Source organism: Micropterus dolomieu, linkage group LG12 (assembly GCF_021292245.1).
Source record: "Micropterus dolomieu isolate WLL.071019.BEF.003 ecotype Adirondacks linkage group LG12, ASM2129224v1, whole genome shotgun sequence".
Taxonomy (NCBI): Eukaryota; Metazoa; Chordata; class Actinopteri; order Centrarchiformes; family Centrarchidae; genus Micropterus; species Micropterus dolomieu.
The window spans coordinates 26,020,689-26,047,550 of record NC_060161.1 but is presented as its reverse complement, the minus strand read 5'-3'; the positions used below and the strand labels follow the sequence as shown (position 1 = coordinate 26,047,550).

The 26,862-nt window shown below is 40.6% G+C and overlaps 1 protein-coding gene across 2 annotated transcripts in view; it reads left to right on the top strand.

The window, feature by feature from the left end:
* LOC123980399 (dachshund homolog 2-like) overlaps positions 1 to 26,862 on the top strand; it is a 109,668-nt gene that overhangs the window by 40,949 nt on the left and 41,857 nt on the right. For both annotated transcript variants that reach the window (XM_046064754.1, XM_046064755.1), the window contains exon 2: positions 17,641 to 17,756. In XM_046064754.1, coding sequence (XP_045920710.1) covers positions 17,641 to 17,756 — 116 coding nt within the window. The remainder of the gene's footprint in view (positions 1 to 17,640; positions 17,757 to 26,862) is intronic.

Sequence of the window (26,862 nt, the reverse complement as noted above, 5' to 3'; positions counted from 1 at the left end):
AGTGAAGTTACGTAACTTACGTAATTTAAGTCAAATAAGTAACGTAGCTATTTTCTTGCAAATCATTATCTTTTCCTAAACCTAACCAAGTAGTTTTTGTACCTAAACCTTATGAAATTTCACCGTTTCACAATGGTAACTATTAGTTTTATTTTAAAAGTCTAACCAGACGTTGCATATCATTCTTGCTAATTTGACAGCAGAGCCCTACACTCACAAAAACAATGCAAAAAGGAACGCAGGCTCTCACCAAAGGGTCTTGACAAAGCGTACTTGACACCCTGGCGTGAGAACAGGTTTGTAAACCTCTCACACAACAGGATCATTAGTTCCGACCAGCCTCGGATCAGGAACACGGGAACGCTTTTTTTAATGAAAAGTTGAAAATTGATGCAGCAGAAATGGTCTTTTTAGTCCCCACATTCTTCTTTTGTTGTCAAAACCTGGCGCCTACTTTAAAGAAGATTTACCATGCAACTGTTCTCGCAAAAAACAATTCAGACAAAAGATACGAAAGTAAAATCAACAAGACAGAAACCAGTAAAACAAACACAAGATAAATTAAAATGCTGCACATTTCTAGACTTCTATACCTCTTCTTAGCTGTTTAATGTGTTTAAATGTAAAAATTAAGATGCCCTACTCGACATTAAAACTGGCAAAATTTAGCTTTCGGTACAAACACATTTCAGTCAGTACCACAAGAGCACTGATGTTCGATATCCAGGCCTAATTATCGATATTGGATTCCACTAAAAGTTAATAAATGATGATATTGAAATATTGCCCCAAGGCGACAAAGTGAAAGGAGATGGATAAGATGTAACTCCTATACTTTAAAAAAAGCACTGTCAGTTTGAGCTTCTAAAATGAAACTCTCAACCTTTTCCTACAACAATATTTCCAAACGTTTCAGTTCTTTCTGTCAAAATGGAAACTATGACTTTCCTGCTGCTGAAAAACAACTCTGAAACTCTCTCTACTTGAAGTCACTTTGTCGCCATAAAGCAGTTTAATGTTTCTGACTTCATATCAGCTGTTACAGGAGGAGGGAAAAGAGGGGGAATTAAAATGGGTGTGGTAAAACGCAGCCGCGGCCTGAGAACAGTCAGCCGTTAATAAAGTTGATATGTTAGTTCATCACTGTAAAACTTTACAACTCTTTGAATGTTTATCATTTTTTATAATAACCAGCTCTGTGTGTGTGTGTGTGTGTGTGTGTGTGTGTGTGTGTGTGTGTGTGTGTGTGTGTGTGTATTTTATTACATTACTGCTATCACTTTTATACTGGGGTGTGTGTGTGTGTGTGTGTGTGTGTGTCCTTACATGGCCAAGCCGACCTACCACGAGGGTGTAATAGAATAAAAGCTAATCTTGGGGTGTGTGTGTGTGTGTGTGTGTGTGTGTGTGTGTAAATCTGCAATAATAATAATAATAATAATAATAATATATTCTCAGACGTGTGTGTGTGTGTATGTTTATGAAAGGAAAGAGCTGTGTGTGTGTGTGTGTGTGTGTGTGTGTGTGTTTGTGCGTGTGTGTGTCCACTGTGACCCAGTGTAAACTAATATTGATTCAGCTGTTGGTGTTATACACTAGTCATAAAACTGGACTTATTGTAGGATCCAGGCTTACCTTCTGACTCTGACTGTGTGTGTGTGGGTAGTGGGATGGATTTAGACCATGTGCCGTTAAATAAAAAAAAAAAAAAACAGTTTACGTGTTATAGGGGGTTTTGTTCACACTAAACGTTTCACGCTGAAAATCGATTTTGGGCAGTTAAACGGCGTCATGCAGTTCGTTTGCTGCCCCCATCTGGCAAGAAGACTGTTTGGACAAATATGGCCACTCGCTCCGCTTTGTTCTTAAGAGGGTTAAGTTCTGTTTAGTTGAGTCTTTTTTAGCTGTAGTTCGGACCAAGAGGAGAGGAGGAAACATGACGTCACTGACAGGTAACTCCGTGATGGTGTTACTCAGTGTGGAAGCATGCAGCTGTTCAAGGTGGGGCTGAATTCGTTGACTGGGGTGGCGATGGAGATTTGGTGTGAGAGACCTGGGTTCGATTCCCACTGCAGCACATCCACCAATCTGTCCCTGGGAAAGACCTCAAACCTTATTTGCTTCAGAGGCGTGTGACCTCTGGCGTACATAGCAGTTTTAAGTCGCTTTGGATAAAAGCGTCGGCTAAATGAATACATGTCAATGTACTTTATATAAATTTGGTTAGTTTATTCATCAAAATATATCATATATTATATAATACATTACTTTTATTTAAAACGGTTTACTTTTTGCTTTATATTTTGTAGCAATAATCTATAAGTAACGAGTAATTAATGTTGTCAAATAAATGTAGCAGAGGTAAAAGTACACCACTTCAGTGTAGTGGAATAGAAGTACAAGGTAGCAGAAAATGGAAGCAGTCTAGTAAAGTGTAAGTAAGTAAAATTGTATAAGAAATAAGTAAGTATAGAATTTGAGTAAATGTACTTAGTTCATCGTTACTTTAAAATCACACAATACTGTCACGGACACCCTTTGTCTTTATGCAGTGGTGGAATTAAACTAAGTAATTAATCGTGCACAATTGGATTTGTGATGTTACACAGAAAACTTTACAATTTCTGGGAAGATTAACACCATTTTTTTTTTGAAGAACTTAATTTTAACTTTTCCGTAATTCATGTATCCTCAGCGGGAGCTTTTTACCTCCAAGCTCATTTCTGAGGGTGGAAAGAAAGTGAGCAGGTTTGTCTTCTGGTGTCCTTGTGTATTTGTTTGTGCTCGAGAGAAAGATTCAGTGTGTATGAGTGTGTGGTTACACGTGTGTGTGTGTGTGTGTGTGTGTGTGATGTATGGGGACGGTGAGTAATACTGCATGTGTCATTCTGAGTCCCCAGAGTTTTCTTCTTCTCTTCTTCCTCCCTCCCTCTATCTCGTCATGTCCTTCCTCGCTCTCTCTCTCCCATCTGTCTTCTCTCTGTCTTTCTCTCTTTCTTTATTTCTTCATCTCTCTCTCATTTTTTTTCTGTGACATTCCTGTCCGGCACTGAGGGTGTCATCCTAGTTTTCTGCTGACTCTGTGCTTAACACACACACACACACACACACACACACACACACACACACACACACACACACACACACACACACACTCACTCCAGCTGTTGAGTGGGGGCGTTTATTGGATTGTCTGTGTCCTCTATTTGGATAAGGAGAAAGGAAAGAGGGAGCATGAGGAGAAGAGAGAGACAGAGGGAGACAGAGGGGAAGAAGGAGAGAACAAAGGAGTGACAAGAGGGATGAGAGAAGGAGGGAGAGAAAGAAAGGACAGAAGAAGAAGAATCAGAGGACACTATTAGAAGGAGAAGAAGAACGGGTGGTGGAAGAGAGAAATCTAAATAAGAAAAAACAGAGAGGAAGTTTGTAAGGGTCAAAGTAGAATAAATTATATGATAAGATAATTATAAGATTTCTCTCTCTCTCTCTCTCTCTCTCTCTCTCTCTCTCTCTCTCTCTCTCTCTCTCTCTCTCTCTCTCTCTCTCTCTGAACATAATTAATATATTGATTTGGTTAAGAAAGCTGTGGTTCATGTTTACTAATGTCGCCATAATTGCTGTACAAATCTTTTATTTTGTATAATGTTTTTCCCCTGTAATTTATGCCAATGTCAACTTTATTTATTGTGGTGATTGAATAGTGGATAAGACACATGCCTTTGGTGTGAAAGACCCAGGTTCAATCCCCCACTGTGACCCATCCACCAATGTGTCCCTGAGCAAGACATTTAACCCCTAGTTGCTACAGAGACGTGCGATTTCTGACAAAAATAGCAATTGTAAGTCGCTTTGGATAAAAGTGTCAGTTAAATGAGTAAATGTAATGTGACACATTTACAAGATAAAAGTACAACAAAAACAGTAATTAAAGTAGTTTTGGCATTATCAGTAATCAAATCAAAAAATATCTTTTTACACAAATAATTTATTGTTTGTGTCAGACTTGAGAATTACAGCAATAATGTTCATTGGTGCAGCTGAGTTGTTCTGTAAAATCTGTAAATGCCGCCATAACAATGATTAAATATATTTTGTCATTTATGCGAGTTATTAATTCTCAGTGTTTCACAGTTTTATGACAGCTGAAGATGGAAGGACATCGTGACAAACCAAATCACGTACATACTTGGATGCTGACATTTGTTTAGGGGTTTGATTTCGAGCTTAACTCCATGAAAAGAGAAAGGCACTTAAAAAAAGGGTATTTTTACTGTACTGGACGCTAAAAATACTACAGCTCCCATGAGGCTTTGAGAGCATTTACATAGCTACTCTAAAACACATGTGGGGATGTATTGTTGCTGAATATAAACACAACATTTTAAGACTGAGTGATACTTTGAAATCACTATCTCAATATAAAGAAACATAGAGGCAATATGCATGTAAATTTCATGTTCATGATATTCATTTATTAATTATTCCAATGTTACGAATCAAAACACATTGAATCATTTTTAATTGTAATTTGCTTGGGATCAAATTGAAGAAAACTGAATTTTGTAGCACGATAACATGAATTGACAGTTTATCATTATTTTATCTTTAGTAAAGGGACGTGTTTCCCAAAAAGTCATTTTAACTTATCTGCAAAGTTTTGAAGGTCTGTACATACTTCAGTCTTCAATTTGATGACTTTGAAATCAACAATTTGCATTACTGCAACCAAACTGTCCTACGATTTAAATTAAAATGACTAAATTTTCTTCATATTTAAAACTAGTTATTTTAGTTCCAATTAAATTCCAATTAAAATACTTCCTTGATGATTAAAGATTTAAAGAAATCAAAGATTTAATGTCAATCCACAGCAATTCCACTACTTTCCCAGTGCAACAGATATTCAAAAAATAAAGTGTTTTAAAAAGTAAATACATAAAAATGCTATTATTATTATTTGCCTAAACCCTACTACACAAGAATGTAGCACTTCTTTACTTCCCTTAAAAATATATTTGGCAAACAAATGAGTATAATTTCTAGGAGGAAGTGGCTGAAACCTGAGACCTAAGGCGCTACAATGTATCTGCACATGATTAGACTTGACATAAGTTGGACGTTTTAATTTAAAAACAAAAGATGATTTTTGAGCCTTTTGCGGTGGTCAGTGTTTCCTTTAAGCGAGGCTAAAGATGGACTGCAGAGACCTGAGACAGCAAAGAGAGAGAGATGGAAAGAAATGAAGAGAGGCTAAGATAAAAGATGGTATAGGTAGGAAGAGAGAGAGCAGATGCTCTGAAAGAACAATGGATGGAGAGAGAGAGACATAAATGATGGTTGGTGAAAGAGAGAGAGGGAGAGATGAAAGATGACAGGCGTGGGAGGCAGCGGCCTGGGGAGCGAGGGAGAGAGACATAGAAAGACAGAGAGAGAGAGAGGGAGAACGAGAGAGACAGGGGAGAAAGAGAGATAAAAGATGTAACGTGGAGGAAAGAGCAGCCGAGGAGAGAGAGTGAGAGAGGGGTGTGAAAAGAGAGTGAGAGAGTAAGTGTGTGTGTGTATGTGAGAAAAGAGAGAGAGATGACAGGACGGTGAAGAAGAAGAAGAAGAAGAAGAGGAGGAGGAGAAGAGGTGAGCGTCCTTGCACTGTCAGGGGCGATCGATGGCACATCATTTACATTACACTGACTTAACTGCAGAGAGAGAGGGAGATGGAGAGGGGGAGGAAGAGATTGATAGAGAGAGAGGGAGGGAGGAAAGGACAGGTAAAAGAAGAGGGAGGGAGAGTCGGAGGGGCAGAAAATTAACTACAGTTGAGAAGAGACGGAGGAAAGATGGGATGGTGAAAAAGGGGAGATGAAATTGATCTGATGATGTTTGGGGCAAGTCTTTCTTTTTCTTTTCCTTACTGCCCTTCTTCCTCTTCTTCATTTCTTCTTCACTTTTGTCTCTCACTTCCCACACTTCCTCCCGCCTCCTCCCCCTCCCTCCCTCCCTCCCTCCCTCGTTTATGTGTCACACGTCTCTCCTCATTACTTTCATCCCTCCTTCTCCGCCATCTCTCTCGCTCTTCATCTTTCTTATGTTTCTCCTCTGAGCAGAGATCAACACAGTGAGCCACTCTGCTGCCTGCTAACCAGTTAGCAATGTTACTAGCCTTTTTACACTGTAACAAAGGCCAGGTTATACTTAGCCGGGCATTGGGGTCTGCGTCGCTCTGCAATTACACCTCCAAAATACTAGTTGACGGTTGTGTTTTTATGTTCCACTGTGTTGAAATTCTTCTTTGTTGGTGTTGGCTTCTACAAACAATGGCAACTGTAACTGAGCGGATCATGTTGGGAGTTTGAGCTGATAGATGTTGAACAGCAGTTAGTTTTTGTGATGTTGCTAAAACAAACTGAATTTGAAAATGGCAGCGAAGAATGACATTCTAGAAATGCGTAGGAGGATAGGAGGAAATGCGATGCTAACGAGTGGACTGATACGCACAGGGTATGGGCAGCGCAATGGTCCAGTGGATAGCACTGTGGCCTCACAGCAAGAAGGTAATGGATTCAAACCCCGGTCCTTTCTGTGTGGAGTTTGCATGTTCTCCCCGTGTCTGTGTCGGTTTCCTCCAGGTGCTCCGGTTGCCCCCACCACCAAAAACATGTTAGATTCTCCAGTCAGTGCCATTGACCAGACACTGGTAATGATCTGGAGTTGGTCCCTGGACACTACACAGCAGCTGCCCGCTGCTCCCTTGAGGGATGGGTTAAATGCAGAGAATGAATTTTGCAACATGTGACAATAAAGTATCTTCTTCTTAGATTTGACACAGAAGTATAAATAGGCCTTAACCCTAATCTTTTTGAGCTAATTGCTAATGTCAGTATGCTAAAATGCTCAAAGCTGATAGGTGACAAGGTTAATTAACAAAAGTTAACACAAGAAAGTAATAAGACAGACTACTTACAATTTTACAAAATACAAAAGGAGGTAGAGCTAGAGGAAGAGACATCAAGACTAATCTGCAAATTATTTGGTTTTGAGATATTTTGAGATACATTTTGAATGCAACGTTGACATTTTGACCTGAGGCACAAGCAGATAGCAAGGGTTCCTTGTCAAGTTTGACCATCTGCTCTTTCAACACGTTGTTAGACAAAATAGGTTGATTGTAAATTGTCCCAAAATGACCATTGGAAAGTACGACATATAGGACCATTCCCCAAAATTACATGTACAAATGTTGGCAAGTACTACTCTAGCGAGAGGCGTACAGGACCTTAAGTACACCAAACATGTAACACGTGGTAATGTTGTGAAACTGTCGTAGTTTGGTTAGGTTTAGGCAACAAAAGTACTTGGTTAGGTTTAGGAAAAGAACGTGGTTTGCGTTAAGTAAGTCTTGTGACATAAGTTATCTACAAAATGCTATTTAACTTCTCACCTTTGACTTTATTTCAGACGTGACTCGAACCTCAATCGTTTACTTGACTCATTAATCCTTCCCAATAAACTCCTTACACGGTCGCTCTTTATACTACATCGCCTGACTTCTTCTGCCACTAGAGGTCGCGGACTAACAAAATAATAAGCTGCTGCATAATCAAACTATATGGCTTCTGATGTGGACGGGCTGGCTCTTGTGTGTGTTATGTGTGAGTTAGCTCTAAGAGAGGCTGTCCTGGTTTTGGTGCGTCTGTGAGGAAGTACGTAGCTGCAACCATGCTGTTACCATTACTGTTCGTCAGCCCTGAATACTTTGTTAAGCCCTGAGTATAGCACATTTATCTGCATGCCCATGTATTGTGTAAACTGCCATGGACGAGAAATAAATCTCCCATTCATGTCCACTATGGTTGCCAACACTCTTGTATGAGAGGCTCAAACTGGGTACATGCTATAACGAACGCAACATGCCAACAAGAATTTGGGATTATGTTCACAGCGCAAAAAAAACCACAAAAAAAAGAAAAATCATTTTGCGTGGCCTCTATCTGGTTCCCTCTCCATCTCTCTTCTCTCGATGATCCTCCCTCAGTTAATTTCTCCTCCCTCCCTCATACCATATGTGACATTCCTTCCCAATGTGGCGCATTGAAAACTTCCTGTTGTTATAGTTTGTTATGGAGCACTTCAAAGAGAAGGGAGGGGGATGTCGGACAGAGAAGAGAGAGACAGAACATGGAGTCTGTTATAGTTTTACCTCTTAAATGCTAACATGTGAGAGCACCGTGTATGCCTGTATGAATTATCCCTGCCTTTCTCCGTGTGTGTGTGTATTTGCCCACATGCCTAGGAAGTAAGGTAATGACGCTTAAAGCCATCACACACACTCACGCAGACATGCAGACACACGTTAGCCCATCGACCTGTATAACTTGTCTCGTCAGCGATTGTGTGTCACTCCCTCTGTGTGTGTGTGTGTGTGTGAGTGTGAGAGAGAGAGAGAGAGAGAGTGTGAGTGTGCGGTGTTTAATATTTAATAGGTGCTGGTTAAAAATGCAGGAGTGTTTTTGTCTCTTGTCCCGTAGCACACCTGTTCCTCTGGATAGAGAGAGTGTAGCAGATGGATGGATAGATGGATAATTTTTTTTTTAAATGAACTGCATGAAATGAATTGTTATTTTGTATTTTTTTTATATATATATATATACTGATATGTACTGTACATAGTTAAACAGATGGATGATGGATGGACTGAAAGACTGATTATCTTTGGATGAAAGCTAGATCGACGGATGATTGGGGGGAGGATTGTATTGTGATTACACTTTCTCACTGTAAAATACAGTTTTACTCCCTTTTTTGAAAAATAGAAACAAAAAATAACATTGTGTAGCCACCTTCTCACCATCTTAAACATAAGGGTTTGTATAGGAACATAATCCTTCTAACCTTCATGTATCCATACTTAGCTTTTACATTTTAAGACGGTAAAAGACATCAATGACACACAGCCCATCAATCTGTTCATGAAACTAGCTGTTGTTGGCAACGTATAATTTTTTGATCGCAAAACTTAATCAGTAACGTTACCACTCTGAACTGTCCCCGACTCACAGCTTTAAGAGTGGGTCCACTTTGTTACTATTATATAGTTTGCCATTAAATTTATGTAAAATAAGCAAACAAGCGAACATAGCAGACTCCACGGATCCACCGCGGCGTTTCGCTGGAAGAGAGGAGGAAACACTCAGATATTTCAACTTCGAAATGCGTAGTGGCTGTTACACCTGAGGGAGCAGATGTAAGAAAAGAAATACAGACTGAGAGAGGGAGTTGGAGGATGACTATAACTACAATAAGCAGAGAAAGATCATAGATAAATAAAGGGAAGAAAAGTCGAGGGATGAGAAGAGGAGAGAGCTGTCATCAGTTAATCAATATACTTTTCCTGTTTCCCTCCACTCTGTGTTTTAAGGTGATTTTTTTTTTTCTCCCTTATTATTCTCGCTCTACTTCCCTTATCAATCAATACTTATTATTGGCCACCTCACTTTACCTCTGTCTCTAGCTATATATCTGTGTATTTCTGCTCGCCTCTCTTCTCTTTCCCTCCGTCAAAAAGAGAGGGGGAAACGCACAGATACACAAACACACACAAACACAATGAAGTCATTCATCTGTCCAATCAAAGAGGCGGAAGCCCACAGGAAAGTAAACATCCATCTCTCCCTCTCTCCTTCTGTCTATCTGTCTCTCGTTCACTTTGTGAGTCCGTGAGCGTCCATGATTATGATACCCCTCTGTGTGTGTGTGTGTGTGTGTGTGTGTGTGTGTGTGGACAGACATATATCCCATTTCTCTGGTGTCTCTTTAAAAAGAATAGATTGTTCTTCTGCTACCAACAAAGAGTAAAGACACACACACAGGAAGAGAGAGATGGAAAGAGAGAGGGGATGTATGTCTGACACGATTTATGATGGGTGAGAGATGTGGGAAGACAGAAAACAGACAAAGAGAGGGAGGTGGTAAAAAGAGAGACAGAAAGAAAGAGAGGAAGGGAAACGGCGGGCAATCGATAGAGGTTGTGACATCATCATTTGACCTCAAGTTGGGGGAGGAGAGAAGATGAAAAGGGGACGACAAGATAGACGGAGAGATGGGCAGATTAACAGGGCGATAAAAAAGAAATGTGACAACGAAGCAGAGAGGGGTGTTTCTGAACAGAAATTAAAATAAACTTTTATCATTTTTATAAGTTTTATTTAATTTCCGGTGAAGGGATCTCCGCCCCTATATCTGCCCCTATATTAGCGGAGATTATGTTGGTCTGATATCTGTGTAGGTGGACACTAAAACTAGTTTATAAAAGTACTACAGTTCAAAGACAGACGGTTAACAAGCTAAAATGTAAAAAAAAGTACTACTCTTTCTATGGTGAAATGATTCCCATCTGCGCTAAATGAAGGGGAAGTTAAAAAAAATAATAATTTAAATTATATTTGTAATACTTTTGAGAAGATGCCACATTCAAATGAACAACCTTTTGCTTTTTCAAGTTCAAATGGTTCAACATGGGACGCTTCCTCAGATACAACCCTGAGGATAAAACTAAAGAAGCAATCAGGAAATCCTAATAATAGATGAGTAAAGTTACCATAAGGGACAGAAATATTGTGCAGAGATTTAGAAAATGTGTTACCTACAACTTCAAACTTATTTTAAGTGAAATGTGAACAATTTGTAACAAGATGCATTGGAAAAAACAAAGAACACAAAAATTATAAAAAATCAGATCAAAGAGGAAAACTTTTTAAATTAATCAAATGAGATAAAAGTTACTGAATTGAAGATTAAATCTCAAGATGACTAAATAATTTATTCAAAGCAAGATCCAGGCAGGCAAATTAATTTAATCTGGAGACCAGAAAATATACAAAAACCACAAACAGCTGATTCAGTGAGAAGAAACTAAATATGAGCAGAAAGATCTCAAGATGACGAAATAGAAAACCTGTGAACGGAGAAAAGGAGGGAAAATAACCAAAAATCAGAGGAGGAGAAACTGATGGAGAGATGAAAGAAAAGAGGGAGAGAAAGATGAAAGATTTTAGCTAAAGAGGGTTGACCCCTCGCTCTATTCCACGTATTGACCGCACCAGGCTTTGATAAACTACAGTGTGTGTGTGTGTGTGTGTGTGTGTGACCTCTGCACGTTCCGAGCTAAATCAATCTGTCAAACGTGTTAGCGAGTCCGTGCTTATTCACCGCCATGCCTGTTTGTGTGTGTGTGTGTGTGTGTGTGTGTGTTTGTGTGTGTGACCGACCCTGACCGGCCATCAGAGCCAATGACGGAGTATTGATCAAGGCTCCGTCGCCATAGAAACGGCCATTTGGGAGGACAGGCGAGGGTGCGTGTGTGTCAAAGTGGGAAGACTTACTTCAAGGTGGCTCGACAGATCATCTGGGTGTGTGTGTGTGTGTGTGTGTGTGTGTAAAATGTCAGCTCCACGTTTTCCATTCGTGGCGTGTTTTTGTGCTCAGGGCCAATTAAAAGGTCATCAAAAAGCTAAAAAAAATATATCAGCAGCAAACATTTCAAACCTGCAGTTTGTCTCCTTTTTAATTAACATCAATAAGTCATTGCCTCTTTAATTATGAGACATTATTATAATTACTGCAAACAAACACGAGCAGACGGTCTGCCTCTAGCTGCCTCCACTCTGTACAATCCCTTTTTGAACCACTCTGATTCTGAAGGGGAATCTGCTGGATTGATTTGCGACACAAAACAGGGAAAGGGGCGCCGTCCACAGCAGCATTTATTTTCTGAGCTCAGACGTCGTCCTTTCCAAATGAAAACTGTCTGTTGAAACGTCAGTTGAAATCAGACTCTCATAGATGAGAAAAAGCATTCTTGTAGTGACATTTTTAGCTCTTATTCAAAACCAACGCTCAAAAAGAGCGATGTTAACAAGCAGCTAAATGTAGATTTACACTGTGAGTGACTTTGTCAAGGTGTCTTTTTATTCTCGCAAAGCCTGGACAACAATTCATTATCATTCATCAGCTGTCACTGGAATCGAGCCATGATGATCACATCATGTTATCACATATTTCCATCAGAGGCTGATAGTGATAACACATTTTTTTAATTTTACAAATGCATATTTTATTTTATTATATTTCAGTTTGTTTTTTCATTTAACAAATGAAGCTTTCAAATGTGAAATGTTAAGCCATAAAAGATATTTTCCTAAACAGAACAATCTTAAGGTGGCAGAAAGATTTAAATCAGGAGCTATCTGATTCAACAAAGTTAAAATTAACAAGATTATGAATCTAGCCAGACATTTGGTGCCAGCTTCTGGTACTTCACAGTTCAAAATACTTTATGGACACATTTTGCCATACCCAGTCCTGCAACCAGGCATGCCAGATTTAAGGCAATTTTCAAACCGGTATGTTGTCTGCTCTGTTCTGAATCAGCAGATGTAGAAAGAACTTACCCCAACGATGCCACATGTGCTATTAGCTGTTAAGTTATTGCTGCTCTTACTAGTATCTATTGTCACTTGTAGATCTCTTACTGTATTTATGCTTGTATGTTGTTCCTCAAATGTAAGTCGCTTTGGATAAAAGCGACTGCCAAATGAGTAAATGTAAATGAGAAGAGTTTGTAAACCTTCCCCTCATTTCAGATTATTTTCACACAGAAACAAAATGTAAGCATACCACAACAACACATCACTAACAGCCACGAGAGTACGTTCACTCAGCACACTGGTCAGATGTGTCATGGACAGGAGCGAGAACGTTAGGAGAGCAAGAAGATCATGAAGAGTGTCCTGTCAGTCCAAATATCTTGAAGGCAACATACTACATTAGTAGCCCAGGTCCAGATAGCGCACCTGGCCACAGGAGCTGAGTACGCCTTGTAGTGCCAACTGCCACTGCTGGGGGGTGAATTTTTAGCAGACCTAAAGTTGAATGAATGTGATTAATGAAGTGAGATAAACAAAAAAAATATAGGGTTCTGATGCTGTAAGGCTATCTCGCTAACCTGAAGCTTTTGTTTTATTTCAATCGCCTGTTGTTAATAATTGAAAAAAAAATTACATCCACTTTTGCTGGAGTCTTTTTTCAGCTTCGGGACTTTTTTTCAGCCAGAACAGAAAAGCTTTGGGATCCAAACGGTCTCGATGCGGTCGTATTGTAACAAGGAGGAAAATAAACCAGAGTCAGGTTCAACTGGACTAAACAAAGGTTTAGGTGATAGGTTTAGTCCACTCTCAGGTTAAACCTTTGAGTAAAATAAAGTGGGAGCACAATTTGCCTCACTAATTATAACCACGAAAGGTACAATATAAATATCTATATCATCGGTTTATAGATTTTCTGGTCAAGCAGTCTTTTATTTGGTGACATTTGTTCCTGTTTACTGTGTTTTCTTTGCTTTTGAAACTAAAATAACATCAAGGAGGGGCTAACTAATCTGACTGGCTGGTGACAAGAAGGGACAGGGGGGAAAAAGAGAGAAGCACACTGTTTCTCTCTGCTTGCTGCGTCCTGTAGGAAATTTAAAGACTCCCAGTGAATGGCTGCCCACAGTGTGATTTTGTGCAAGTAAGAAGGTCGGGGAGTCAAAGGTCACTGGCTTACCTGTCCTGTAATGACTTCAAGGGTTTAGTTGAAGAAATGAGAGCCAGGGGAGGACAAATGGACTTGTTTCTATTTAAGGGTTTGAATACAGTCAAGGTTGAGGGTTAACACATGAATGTAGGTCAGTGGACTGGCAGTGAGATTATGTGTGCGTGTGTGTGTGTGTGTGTGTGTGTGTGTTTCTAGCCAGGTTTGTACATCCATATGCAAGTGTGTATCTGTGTGTACACGAGTATATATTTGAACGTGTGTGTACTTCTGCTTCTACAGTACGTGTGTGTGTGTGACCTGCTCTTTGTTCCTGTGCTCGGTGCAGTAAGGAGAGTGGACCGTTGACGAGGATTAATGCCCAACATATGGCAACCCTACGGGACACACACACACACACACACACACACACACACACACACACACACACACACACACACACACTGCAGTCATTACTCTGAACAAAGAACTGTAAGGCTAATGAGAAGGCGATATCATGTGTCCTTTTCAAACACACACACATGGCATGGATTCCCGTGGATCCACATACACACCTTAATGTTGCTTATGCATGGATGGATACAGATGAACACACACACACACCTGGTACTGTAACATGTATCCATTGTGAGTGTGTGTGTATGTGGGAGATGAAAGGTGTGGGGGGGGGGGGGGTGGGGATTGATGATGGAAAGGCTTTAAGGTTTGAATGCAAACACCTGTGTGTTTGTGTGAGAGAGAGAATAGTGTGTCTATTGTACAGGTGTGTGTGTGTGTGTGTGTGTGTGTGATTGAAGGAGAGAGAGAAGGAGAGGTTAAGCAGAGTTCAGGGGAAAAGTGAAGGTTCATGTTTTCATTTCTTCATGCTCCTCTGCCTCTTTCTCGCTTGGTGTGTGTGTCTTTCTCACGTTCAGAATCACACACCAAAACATTTTCTCTCCACATCTTTTTACACCCACCATCACTTCCAGTGGGATCTGACCGACATACTCAATATGTTCCTCAAAAGCCCAAAAAATCCACTCTATGATTCCTGTATCATTGGATAATAATTCACCCTTCTTTATGCGCCGCACTCCTTGGCCTTAGACCTGCATGTTTGTAGTTCACAATGAAACAATGACAGATTTATTACTCAAAATTCAAAGTCAACATTGTGTCTATGTGGCTAAAAACGAGCTAATGAACTTGAGTAGACTTGTTTACCCTATTAAACCATTTAAAAAAGTCATGTCTTAAATATGCACTTGATGGCTAATCATGATAACAGGCTGAAGATGCACGTCTCGGGCAAAAGGTCATTGTCCTAACCTGTTAATGATCCATGTAGAAGACATAAAGAAGCAGTATTGTTCTTATATCCTTGGTATTACAGATACTTTATGTATGATAAGAGAGAAATGTAAGATCAGACTGTTATTTAGAAATCCCTGTTTTGATGCTTTAAGTTTTTAAGGGGAAACTGCTGTGCAGCAGTTACAGTGCAAAGTATGAAACTGCAAGTATAAAAATATGTGCACGTATCCAAAATGCACACACTGCCAAAATTATACACAAGGTTATTGGTATAATGGTTGGAGAAGAGGCTAACTGATGAGTAACACCATCTCGGGTAACATTGAGTGTAAAATCCAATAAAGAGCACTTTTACACCGAGCTAGTTTAGCTAGCTGGGTTAGCATGACTACTGTAGGTCTTAAGCTAGGCAGCTTGACATGCTTGTGTTAGCAGCTTACATTAGAGCAGACAAACAGCGTTTAATTGATTTATTACAGTTCTATACAGTAGTTGTTTTATATTCTTCTGTTTCATGTCCTATTCTAAGCCATACATTCATTTGGGGGTTCTTCTATTCTACTCTGTCTTCATCCGGTGGCACTGTGGTGATGTCTTGTACAGGTTTTAGTTTTTTGGTCCCCTCTCTTTCTCTCTCTCTCTAGGTGTAAATGACTTTGGATGGCCATCTGTTACTTAGCCACCCTGCAGAGAGTTGGCCTGCATGCGCACCTCCTGTGTGTGTGTGTGTGTGTGTGTGTGTGTGTGTGTGTACCTTTTTTTTTTTTATGTTTAGTTGCACGTGTGCGGTTACTGAATTCTTGTTTATTTATGCCTACGTGCACATGCATAATACAGTAGGTTATGTATTTGTGTGTGACAGTAATAAAGAGAGAGAGATGCTTGTGTTGTAGATGTGTATTTAGGCTCACTTGCACATGTACGACATGTATTCATGTGCTTGTGCATGGGTGTGAGACATCAGTGTTAGCATATTTAGCCCCAGTCAACACTAATGTGTCTTTTTCCGTCTCTCTCATTTTGTATTTAAACCGATCCTTTGGCAGCAAAGGCCTAAACATCTACAAGTTATATTGATTGAAAGTGGTATTTAGTTTCCTGCCTGTGGCTTCTTCACAGTAAAAGTCTTCCAGCTGCAAAGACAGTGCACAAGACGGCATTGTTGGCAATTTTAGAAGTCCCCCACAGCAACCAGATATCAGAAAAAAATATGATAAAATCATATTTATATCTTCCCTGTAATTAGTTTAGGAAACCTTTCTAGGAAAGTTTCTGTTTAATGTAAATGCTCCGTCTTTTACACTACATCTGCATTCACCATTCATTCACTAAGCCTAAGTGCTCAAACAGAAACTAACATTCACACACTGGCGGAACAGCCACCATGGGCAAATTTGGGGTTTAGTATCTTGCCCAAGGACACTTCAACATGTAGCCTGGAGGAGCTGGGGATTGAACCCCCGGCCTTCCGATTAATGGGAATCCCGCTCTACCTCTGAGCCACAGCCGCCCCGCTGTTCCAACATAAAGGTCTATATGTGTTCCACACTGCCAGGAATAAAATCCACAATGCAAAGTACTAAATCATTGATTTTAGTTGACCTGAAAGTAATCAAATACATAACTACTAACTAGAAACACTGCAATCAACCTAAAAAAAAACACCAAGCATGTGTAAATCTTTAACTGTATAATGTAAAACCCCAGATTCCCAGAATCTTGCCCTGTTTGTTAAGAGAGCTTTTATTGTGAACCAGCTGGACGCTTTACACAAAATAAAAGCTTGAATAACCAATTAAAGCATTTGGATATTATAGAGTAGTGTTGAAGTTTTTTTGTTTTATCAAATTTTATGTCATCATCACAAAGTCCCAACAAATTTATCACAAATCAAATATTTGTTTCCATATCTTGCATCAGGATTCTTCCTTTCATGTCAAAGCTGATAAAGATGGAGCTCTTTCCGTCTTAACTAAACTGGGAATATTTTAAGACGTGGCAACTCCCGCCGTTTCTGCTGGGTGAAGTACTTTGAGGTGTGAAAATGTCACAGAGAAAAGATGATTTTGCGCTTGTCACTTCATTTCCCCCCGGAGACACTGACCATAAGAACGACCAGTCAGGTTTCACGCCAGTGCTTGTTGGATTGTCCTGAAATAAGCCAATCAAGTGTAACCTCACTACACTCCAGTATGGCGGCCAGTGAGAGCGCTCTGTTGAAGCTACTGTGCCCTGTGTGTTGTCAGTTTGTGATTTGATTACGTCTGAGCGACCTGCTGTCTCTGCTGGAATATCTAGCTGTCAGCTTCCTCTGCTGAAGTGATGCTCGACCAACACCACATTTAAAAGATTTTTTAATTAAAAAAGGGGATTTCATGACTGTAGGAAACAGTCAGCTGTAACTTTCACTAGTAAATTGACAGAAAGTGAATCGGTCACAAATGTTATGGTTTTTCATCAAAAGATGATAAAATGTTTATTGTTCACGTTAAAATGCTTAGATTTTTTTTATCATGAAATTTGCAGTTTCAAGAAAATCACTTTCAGCCACAATGAGCACTGAAAATACTAACAATTAAAATAAACACAAGTTAACGTATAGTAAGTATAATGATTATAAACAGACTTAATAAATACATAAAACATTCCTAAAAATCACATTGAATCAGATCAGCTCAACATCAACAGTTCCTCTGTACTCAACAATGTGAATCTAATTCTGTGTCATAGTAATTAATCTCTCCGTCTCTCCCCCTCCAGCTCTCGTCCAGGCCGTCCTCCAAAGCGCTGTTCTGGTGCAGGGATCCAGGAAAGCCCCAGGCTGATGCACCCGGGCCTCCCCGGCCTGCTGTCCCCCAACCTGCTGTCACACACCGGTAAGAGAGCGAGTGTGTCATAGTTTCTCTTCATCTCTTTTATACTATTTTATTCCTTCAACTCCTCCCGTTCATTCTCTCTGTGGATTCATACATTCTCTAGTTTATTTAACTGGGGCAATACGGCCAGTTAAATAAACTAGAGAATGTATGCCAGTGTTTAGATGCTCTGATAATGCTAATCCAACACATCTTTGTAGTAGCATCCATGTTGATTGCATGTTCTGACTTAAGAGCATATGAACACATACCGAAGTTGGGAGAGACTTCACAACTCAGTTGGGACCATTTGATGGGACCATTCAAGGAACACGTGAATGAGAGCTGTGCCAGTATCTGTAACTATCTGGACAACACACATTAATATTAACATTAATATTAGCTCTAACAAATCATAGATGAAATACAGCGTACATATAATCAAAACTGTGTGCGCTGATGAAGGGCTAATATTTTAGGGAGGTGAAGAGATACGGCATAAACCAGAGCCCCAATTTCACATCACCCATAGTCTGTCTGTGTGCGTCTGTGTGTGCGTGTTAATTATGCCAATCGGGGATGTTGTGTTAATTTTGTGCCCCTCAGTTTGTGGAATGCTGTCTTTATGTATACGAACATGACCAGTGGATCCGTGTGTTGTTGTTTTGTTGCGTGTATTTTGAGACTGGACTCCAACACTTACACCGAGATGCTGTCATGCACATGAGAATAGCTTTACTTGGCTCACGGAGAGTTTTACAATTAAAATCCAGTCTTCGTGGATTAACAAGATTTAAGAGTCTACAGCTGTGCTAGCGGCTCTGTGAACATCAGCATGCTAACAAAGATGATGCTGATGTTCTCCTGGGCTCAGTGAATCCATGCATAACATGTCATGATAATTTATCTCACAGTTGTTGAGATATTTCAGACCAACCAACTTCTACATTAAAGGTCTATGGGGAAAAATATTATTCTTGCAGTACCACAGTTGGCCACTAGGCCCACATTAGGCAGCACTGATCCTTTTTCTTCTCTTACCTTCATTCCTGTTGCCCTTTCATATCCCTTTCTTTTTGTCATTGATTCCCTTTTTCCTCTCCTTCCTCATTTTATCTTCCTCTGAATCTCAAAAACATCCCTCCATTTCTTCTCCCTTTCCTTGTTTTATCCCTCCTTCTTCCTTCCACATAACCCCTCCATCTCACCGTTTCTGCATCCGTCTTTTTCCCTTCTGCTGCACCTTTTTCTTTTACGTCTTTTCATCCCTCTTTCCCTCCTCCACCAGATTCCTCCATTCCCTCCTTTCATCCATCCATCTCTCCCGCTTTCTCTCTTCTCACTTTCCGATTTTGTCTCCTATGCTTCCATGCCTCCATTTCCTCCTAATCTTCTCTTTCTTTACAACCTTCTCCTCAGCCTCTCCTATCCATCTCTTTTTGATTCCATCGACACCTTATTCTTTTCGGCACTGATAGTGAAAATGGACAGAAAGAAAAAGCTGTGAGAGCGACGGAGAGCGAAAAAATGGAGGGAAGAAAGAGGGATGTCGCCAGAGGAGATGATGAAACCTAAAAACGACTGCCAAAGAGAAAGGGAGGGAGAACGGGACATACAGAGCAAGAGATGGTGGGAAGAAAAGAGAGACGGATTGTTTAGGAGTTGACAGCAAACGAGTGGAAGGAGGGAAGGAAAGCTAAAAAAGATAAACATTATCTAGAAGTCTGACAGGGATACAAGAGAATAAATGAAGGAAGGGAAAGAAAGGAAGAAGAGAAAAAGACCTGCAGAAAGAGAGAGAGAGCGGGTGAACGAGTGCAGACTGCATGGTGGTGTGATGAATGACACGTCTCTGGGGTCCCACTCCTCCATCTGTCCATCCCTACCTCTTCTTTCCCTCCCTCTTTTCTTCCCTCCTTCTTTCTCAACTCATCTCCCTCCCTTATTTCTGCACGCTGTCATCCCTACTTCACTATCTCCTTTTTCATTTCTCCCTCTCTCTCCTTCCTTCCATATTCTCTCCTTTATTTCAGCCGTCTCCCTCTACCATTGTGTCATTCCTATACTTCTGTACTTTCTCCATTTCCTCTCTTTCCTGCCGCCCTCCTTCCTTCCCTTTACTGCTCTCGTTGCTCTTCTTCCTCTCTCTTCTTCCTTGACTCAACTTCCTTCTTTTCTCTGACCTGTCCTTATTTCAGTACGTTCTCCCTTCCTTTTGTCCTCTCCTTCATTCCTTCTTTCTTTCATCTCACCTTCCACAATCCCTCATAATTTTCTCTCCCTCCTTTTTATCTCACTTTCCTTTTTTTCCCTGTTCTGGTACTCCCTCCTTCTGACTTTCCTCCCTCCACCCTTTCCTTATCTCCTTCCGTATCATTCCTTCCTACCCTTTTGCCTCTCCTTCCTCCCATTTTCCCTCGTTTCAACCTTAACTTCACACCTGCTATCTTGCTGCTCTTCTCTTCTGCTCCCCTCCTCTTTGTCCTTCTATCCTCCTTCCATCCAACTTAGGCCACTCTTTACCTTCCTTTCTCGCCTTCATCCTCTCTGTTTTTGCTTATCTCATCCTTTCATATTTCACTTGCCATCTCAGTCACTCTTCCAGCATCCTCACCTCCTTCGTTTCTTTCCTGCTCTTCTTCATCTCAACCTTCACATCTCCTTCTCACCTTACTCATTCCTGCAAATCTTTAACCAATTTCCTTTTTCTTCCATTTTCACCTCTCCTCCATCCATCCTTCTCTCCGTCCCCCTTGACAGTGACTGTTGGCCTTCTTCTTCTCTCTCCCCCTCTCTCTCCAGGATAAATAAAACATGGTTGTATTTAGTGACATATGGACACAGCTCACTGTGGCATACTAATGACACACACACACACACACACACACACACACACACACACACACACACACACACCAGGTACGTGTGTGCAGAAGTGTGTGTGTGTTTGTCGAACATTAGTGGAACCCAGAGAAAACATTTGCTCACTTATGATCGCTCATTAGCTCTTTCTCACACACACACAGCATATATATACACAACGCACACACAGACTTGGCAGTCGTCGCATGTCGCATTTTGCCTCAGTCACACACATACACACACACGCACACACGCAGAGTTGGTCGTCTTAGCGGCCCTGCGTCCATGGAGACGCCACGTTGCCGGGGGAGACGGGCTGTTGTTTACGACCTCGCGGGCGCCACGCCGATGGGGGGCATCGGCCAATCACAGATGGACATTTATCACACTGTTAGAAAACACGAGTGTGAGAGGAGAAGGAGGAGAGAGAGTTTGGAGAAAACAGTGGGATGAGAGGAAATGATGAGGAGGGAAGGATGAATAGATGAGGAGTAAAAAGACAGAAAGAAGAAGACTACAGGAGGAGGGAGGTCGTCAAAAGGCAGGAGAAGGGAGACATTTGGATAAAGAAGAGATGGAAGAAGAAAAAGTGAAGGAAGAGGAACTAGAGGTTAAAAAATGTAAGATGAAGAAAGTAAAGGAGGTGAATGGAAAGACAAATGGATGATGGAGCAGAGGGAGGAGAAAGAAGAAGAAACAGGCAAAAAGAGGGTGAAAAAGAAAGGAGAGAGAGAGAGAAAGGGAGGAGGCATAAACGACAACAAGAGAGTGATATCAGTTTAATTGGCCTCATCTTCCTTAACAAAGAAGCTGTGATGATAAGCGTGGGAGTGTGTGTTTGTGTGTGTGTGGTAACCTATGCAGGGTTCTGCGGCACTCATTTGACTTGTTAATTCACTTCAAAAACAGCTCAATGGTTCGCCTTGTCTTTTAACACACACACACACACACACACACACACACAGCTACAAACACTTTGAATACAGAGACACCTAAATAAACCTACAAACACTTAACACACACACACACACTTCTTACAAAGCACTTTGCACATGCACAGTCACACTGCATAGATGTTTTTGCAGAGACACAAACATCAACACATCTGGCGCACGTACACACATACACTTTAAAACACAAACACACACAGAGACAAGTACTCTGTGTAGGTTACAGATGAAGTGCTTTCAATCTTGTCATGAAAAGAATACACTCATCTGAGGACTCTTATGTGCACCTGCAGAGAGAGAGGGTGGTAGATCGAGGGAGCGATGAAGGAGGAGGAGTGGAAAGCGAGAAGAGAGAGACTGGGGGAGGGAGGGAGGACGGCTGAAGAGGACTAAAGTGACATTAAGTCTTTTTCATCTCTCCTCCTCCTGCATCGTGTTCCCCCCCCCCCCCTTTTTTTTACTCTATTCGAGGCCTACACACACACACACACACACACACACACACACACACACACACACACACACACACACACCATGAACAGTGATGTGTGGCTGCTAGCGCCCACTACTGGTGAGCAAACCATCAGTAATTAGACAGAAGAGGGAAAATCTGCTCTAAAATGGGTAATAAAAGCAGGTTTCTAGTGTATTTTCCACTGCTCTACATCACAGCAAATGACACATCAAACTAAAACAAAAAAGGACTAAATAAACAGCATAACTCTCGAAGATTAGTTTAATTGAATGATCCCTTGCCCATAAACCACTAAAAGTGTGAAGTTCTGCCAGAACAAAATCAATGAGGTTATAAACTATAATAACCTGCAGTGCACTTCATTACAATAAAGCACTCTGAACCACTTGTTTTTACCAGCCTGCAACTAATTACTGCTAATAAAAGAGGGGTGAGGAGGTATTTTGTTAAAAAATGTGATGTCCACCAATTTGGTGATTTGTAGACTGAACACAACTCACAGTACAATCAAAAACCCACAGCACATTCTCAGTCCACCATGTTTCAGACATGAAGGAACAATAAACTTGTTTTTTTCCCTCAAAATGACAATACAGTGTCATGAAAAACAAACTTTCCATGGCTTGACCTTTCAGTTTTTTCTTTTCAAAGTCAATATACAGCACTGACCTTCATTACTGACTTAAACCGCTAACCATTGGCTTTTAATAGGTAATAGTGTCTACAATAAAACATCGGGATAGGACGGTGACATCAGGTGGCGGGGGCATATACTTAATTAAAAAAAAGTGGTATTATGATACAAGACGCGGCAGACACAGTGGATATCCTAGAAGCACGATCCAGGAAACAGTAAAAACACTCATGCCGATGTCCATCTGTACCACATTTCAATCGTTTGATGGGCTGTCATTAACAAGCAGAAAACAAATTGCAGTTGGAAATATCCGGAATAAAGACGAGTTGTCTTTTCGGCGACTTTATAAAACATGCTGATGGAGAAAGTCAGGGGAGCAGACATGGAGAGAGAGACAGAGAGAGGCGGGGCAAGCCGGTGTGTTTGCAGTTAGAGACCTGAGGTGGAAGTGTGAGTGTGCGAAGAAGAGAAGTCAGAGGCAGGTGCATAGCAGGTAAATTTACAAATTATAATAATAAAAATGTCTGAGGATTAAAACATGCTTTCACACGGTGGTATAATGTGAAAAATAAATATTTTTAATTTCTTGGCGGGGGGGACAATTACGATGGCCCAACCCTAATAGAGTCTTAAACCATTGAATTTAATCAGGTAATGGAATATCCAACCATTGACTTTATTAGATGATACATAACCCCTGACTTGTGTTTTATATTGTTACTTTTTATATGGACTTTATTGACCAGTAGAACCTTAAACATTGACTTTAAACGTCAATAGACCCTTGTCCACTGATTTTATTAAGCAAAAGAACACATACTTATTGACTAGTGCAGTATAACTTGAAACTATTGTTGTTATTGGGCAAAGAAATCCAGACTATTCACTATTCTTAGGAATTATACACCCTAAGAATCGACATTAATAGATAAAAGAACCAATAAGTAGCGACTTTAACTGAGACTTTAACTGAATGCTCAATCATTTACTTAAGAATAGAAACCTTTATTGTTGACTTAATTAGAGAATAACCAATAAGGGTTGTATTGCCTGATGCTTAACACTTGACTTCAGCAGGAAATAGAAGCTCTCATCATTGATATAAGTAGGCAATAGAACCCCAGAGCATAGACGCTTTCAGCGATAACAACATAAACAAACGGTACTGCGCATGTGCATTACTCTGGCCCAAACCTAACTTCCGCCAGACTTCCTCAAACAATCCATAACAAGTAAATAATGTTAGCTAGTATGGGCCTCTACAAAACTGCTTGCTCCTCCCTCTCCCTACCTACTTCCACTCCGTTTGCGCGTTCATGCGAAGGGTCCGCCACATTGAGTGCCATCTGAAACCAATGAGGGCGGAGTGGGCAGTTAAACCCTCAAATGCCGAGTAAACACCGATGCCAGCTTGTTGAAGATGTGTAACACCCTTTGCTGCACGATGGGCGACCTTTCTTTCAAATGTGAGTTTCATGTGACTTTGCTGGTTAACAACAGGATTTTTAATTTCCAAAGCTACACTAACATTTCATATCACCTTTCACAGGTTAACAACGTAGCTCAGAGGTTATATTGTGTTTTAAAAAAACAATACAACTGTTTTTTATTTGATACACATATTATAGCAGTGAGTGCAGCGGTAACGTCAGATCCTATTTATGCTGGGGAGAGGGTAGTTTGTCCGAAAGTTGGCCGCTGTATTTTTACCCTACGCGGGTTAGTTGGATCAAATACCCCTTTAGGGAGCTCGATTTGGCTGTTTGAGTTCACTTCGTGTCAGAGTGGAAGTGGGGAGGGTCTAGTTTTGCAAAGGCTCCCAGTAATTAACAAACAGAACAGAAGTTAAGTTTTTTTTATTGAACTGAACCTCTACATTGACTTTCAACAGGAAGTTGACACTACAGCTGTTACTGTCTTAAGTCACCGACCTACAAACCCAGTCACTCTCTCAATGCATACGGAAAAACTTTATGGAAAGTTTTAATTGATTCTGGTGACCAAATGCAGTGCTTGAGACTTCCTGTCGAGCTGTTCAGACACAAAAACATCTTAAAGACTGTAAAAGGCAAAAACAATTACTCCAAAGCCACTGTCTGTGTCTATTAGAGAAGACACAAAATGGCCGCTGTAAAATGGTTCCAAATGGGCGTCTTAGACTTCCAGTGAAAGCTAAAGATGGGCGACCTAAGTGCCCGAGTGCCGAGCTGAAATCTATTTGACTCAGCACAAGAGCAATTGACTGCATTTGTAAACTGGCACTCCGAGTGCTCGCAGGAAGAAAGGGGGGGGGGGGGAAACAAAAAAAGGCCAGAACAGTGTGTTTCTAAATTCAGAACACAAAGAGCAATTTCTCTGTTTTCCTGTTTGTTTTATTCAAAGTGTCACTCCGTCTCTGAGAGTGTGTTCAGAGCACTTCGTCAGAGATGTAGGTACAGCGGATTAAATATTTACGACCACAGCCAAATGGGGTGGGTTTCACGCGAGCTCTGGAGGGGGGTTTAGGACTCTCAAAGATCACCCAACAGTCTCCACCAACGAAGTCGAAGCTATTAAAGACCATCCTGACGCACTGTGCTGTGGAAGGACACTGTCAGATCTCATTTAGAATAGGTGAATGCTTTTACTGAAAAATGCCTTACAGTAGCAGGAAATGGTTCACTTTTTTTATGATGGGTGGCGTTAATGACTTAGCCTAACTGTAGGACTATGTAGGACAGAGTCCTGGACATACAAAACGAGATGCTGTGTTGAGAACAGGACGTTTTGTTTCAGTTTTCACATGTACAAAATCAAAAACTCACGTCAGGAAAGTAAAACATATCTTGGAAGTTGAAAAAAGTCTTTGTATTCGATTTCGTTTGTCCTACTTTGCTACAGAAAGCTTAATTATTTGTTTTACTTTTTAATGTTGTCAGGTGTCAGTCTTTCCCAACCAATTATGCTCTTACTTTGAAAAGCCTGAAGTCAAACGTTTTGTCTTTCAAAACTTCAACATCTTATGTATATTTCGGGTTCACTTTGGCCAAAACAGCAGTGTGGGATTACATTATTTAAAGTCCAGGGTGCAAAAACACATTTTCGCCAAGTTCAGGGCAAACTATACAACTTTCTGGTTCTTCCTCCTAAATTTATTCACACCAAAGTCATTAGGATTCATCAACCGGGGAAACATTAATGTCTATACCAAACTTTGTATGAATCCATTTTTTAAATCAGAGATATATTGGTGGATCATGGTAGTGGTAGTCTATACAATTTATCCTGCATCATGGATATCTGTACCAAATTTCATCTTGATCCTTGAGATATTTCAGTCAAAACTAAAGTGGTGGGCCAACCAAGATTGCCATCCCTAAAGCCTTTGGCTAAAAGCAATAAAACAATGATTACAAATACAAATGAGGCAGGCGACATAACAAGGCCTAGAATAATGTTTGACATAGCACAAAAACTAAAATACAGATCTCTAAATATATACGTATCAGTTTGGACTTTCATATAAAGTGATGACTTCAATAATGATGATGTTAAAAACTCTTTAATAGAACCACTTTTCCCATCGTTACAATCATCCTCTTGATGTCTGATGAGTTGGTATCTCAGCCCTGGCGATGTTGATCATGTTATGCTGACGATTCACTTCTGTTCTGTCATAATCCTGTTTCTTACTTTTTTTAATTCTTCCTTACTGTCTTCTCCTCCTCTTTTCTCACTTTTGTCCTTCAGAAAGCATTAGGATATGCACATGAAGGAAAAAGAGATGGGTAAACAATGTATGGACAACCCACAGGGGAAAACACACACACACACACACACACACACACACACACACACACACACACACACACACACACACACTGGTCCTATATGATGTGTGTGTCTTTGAAGCCGTCTGTCAATCAATCACACACTAATTCCCAAGGTTCCATGGCCGCCATTAGAGACGGGGTCGATGCTCGGTAACTGTGGACACAGCGGACCGCCATCGATCTGAGAGAGAAAGTGTGTGTGTGTGTTTGATAGTCATGATGGAGAACAGTATTGTGGCTCTGCCTTCACTATTGATTGTCTTCTGGTTGCATTGAGGCGAAGCGGACGTTCTGACTATGTGTGTGTCGGTAATGTATGTTTTGTGTGATTGTGTGTATGAGTTTGTATGTCCACCCGTGTGTGTGTGTGTGTGTGTGTGTGTGTGTGTGT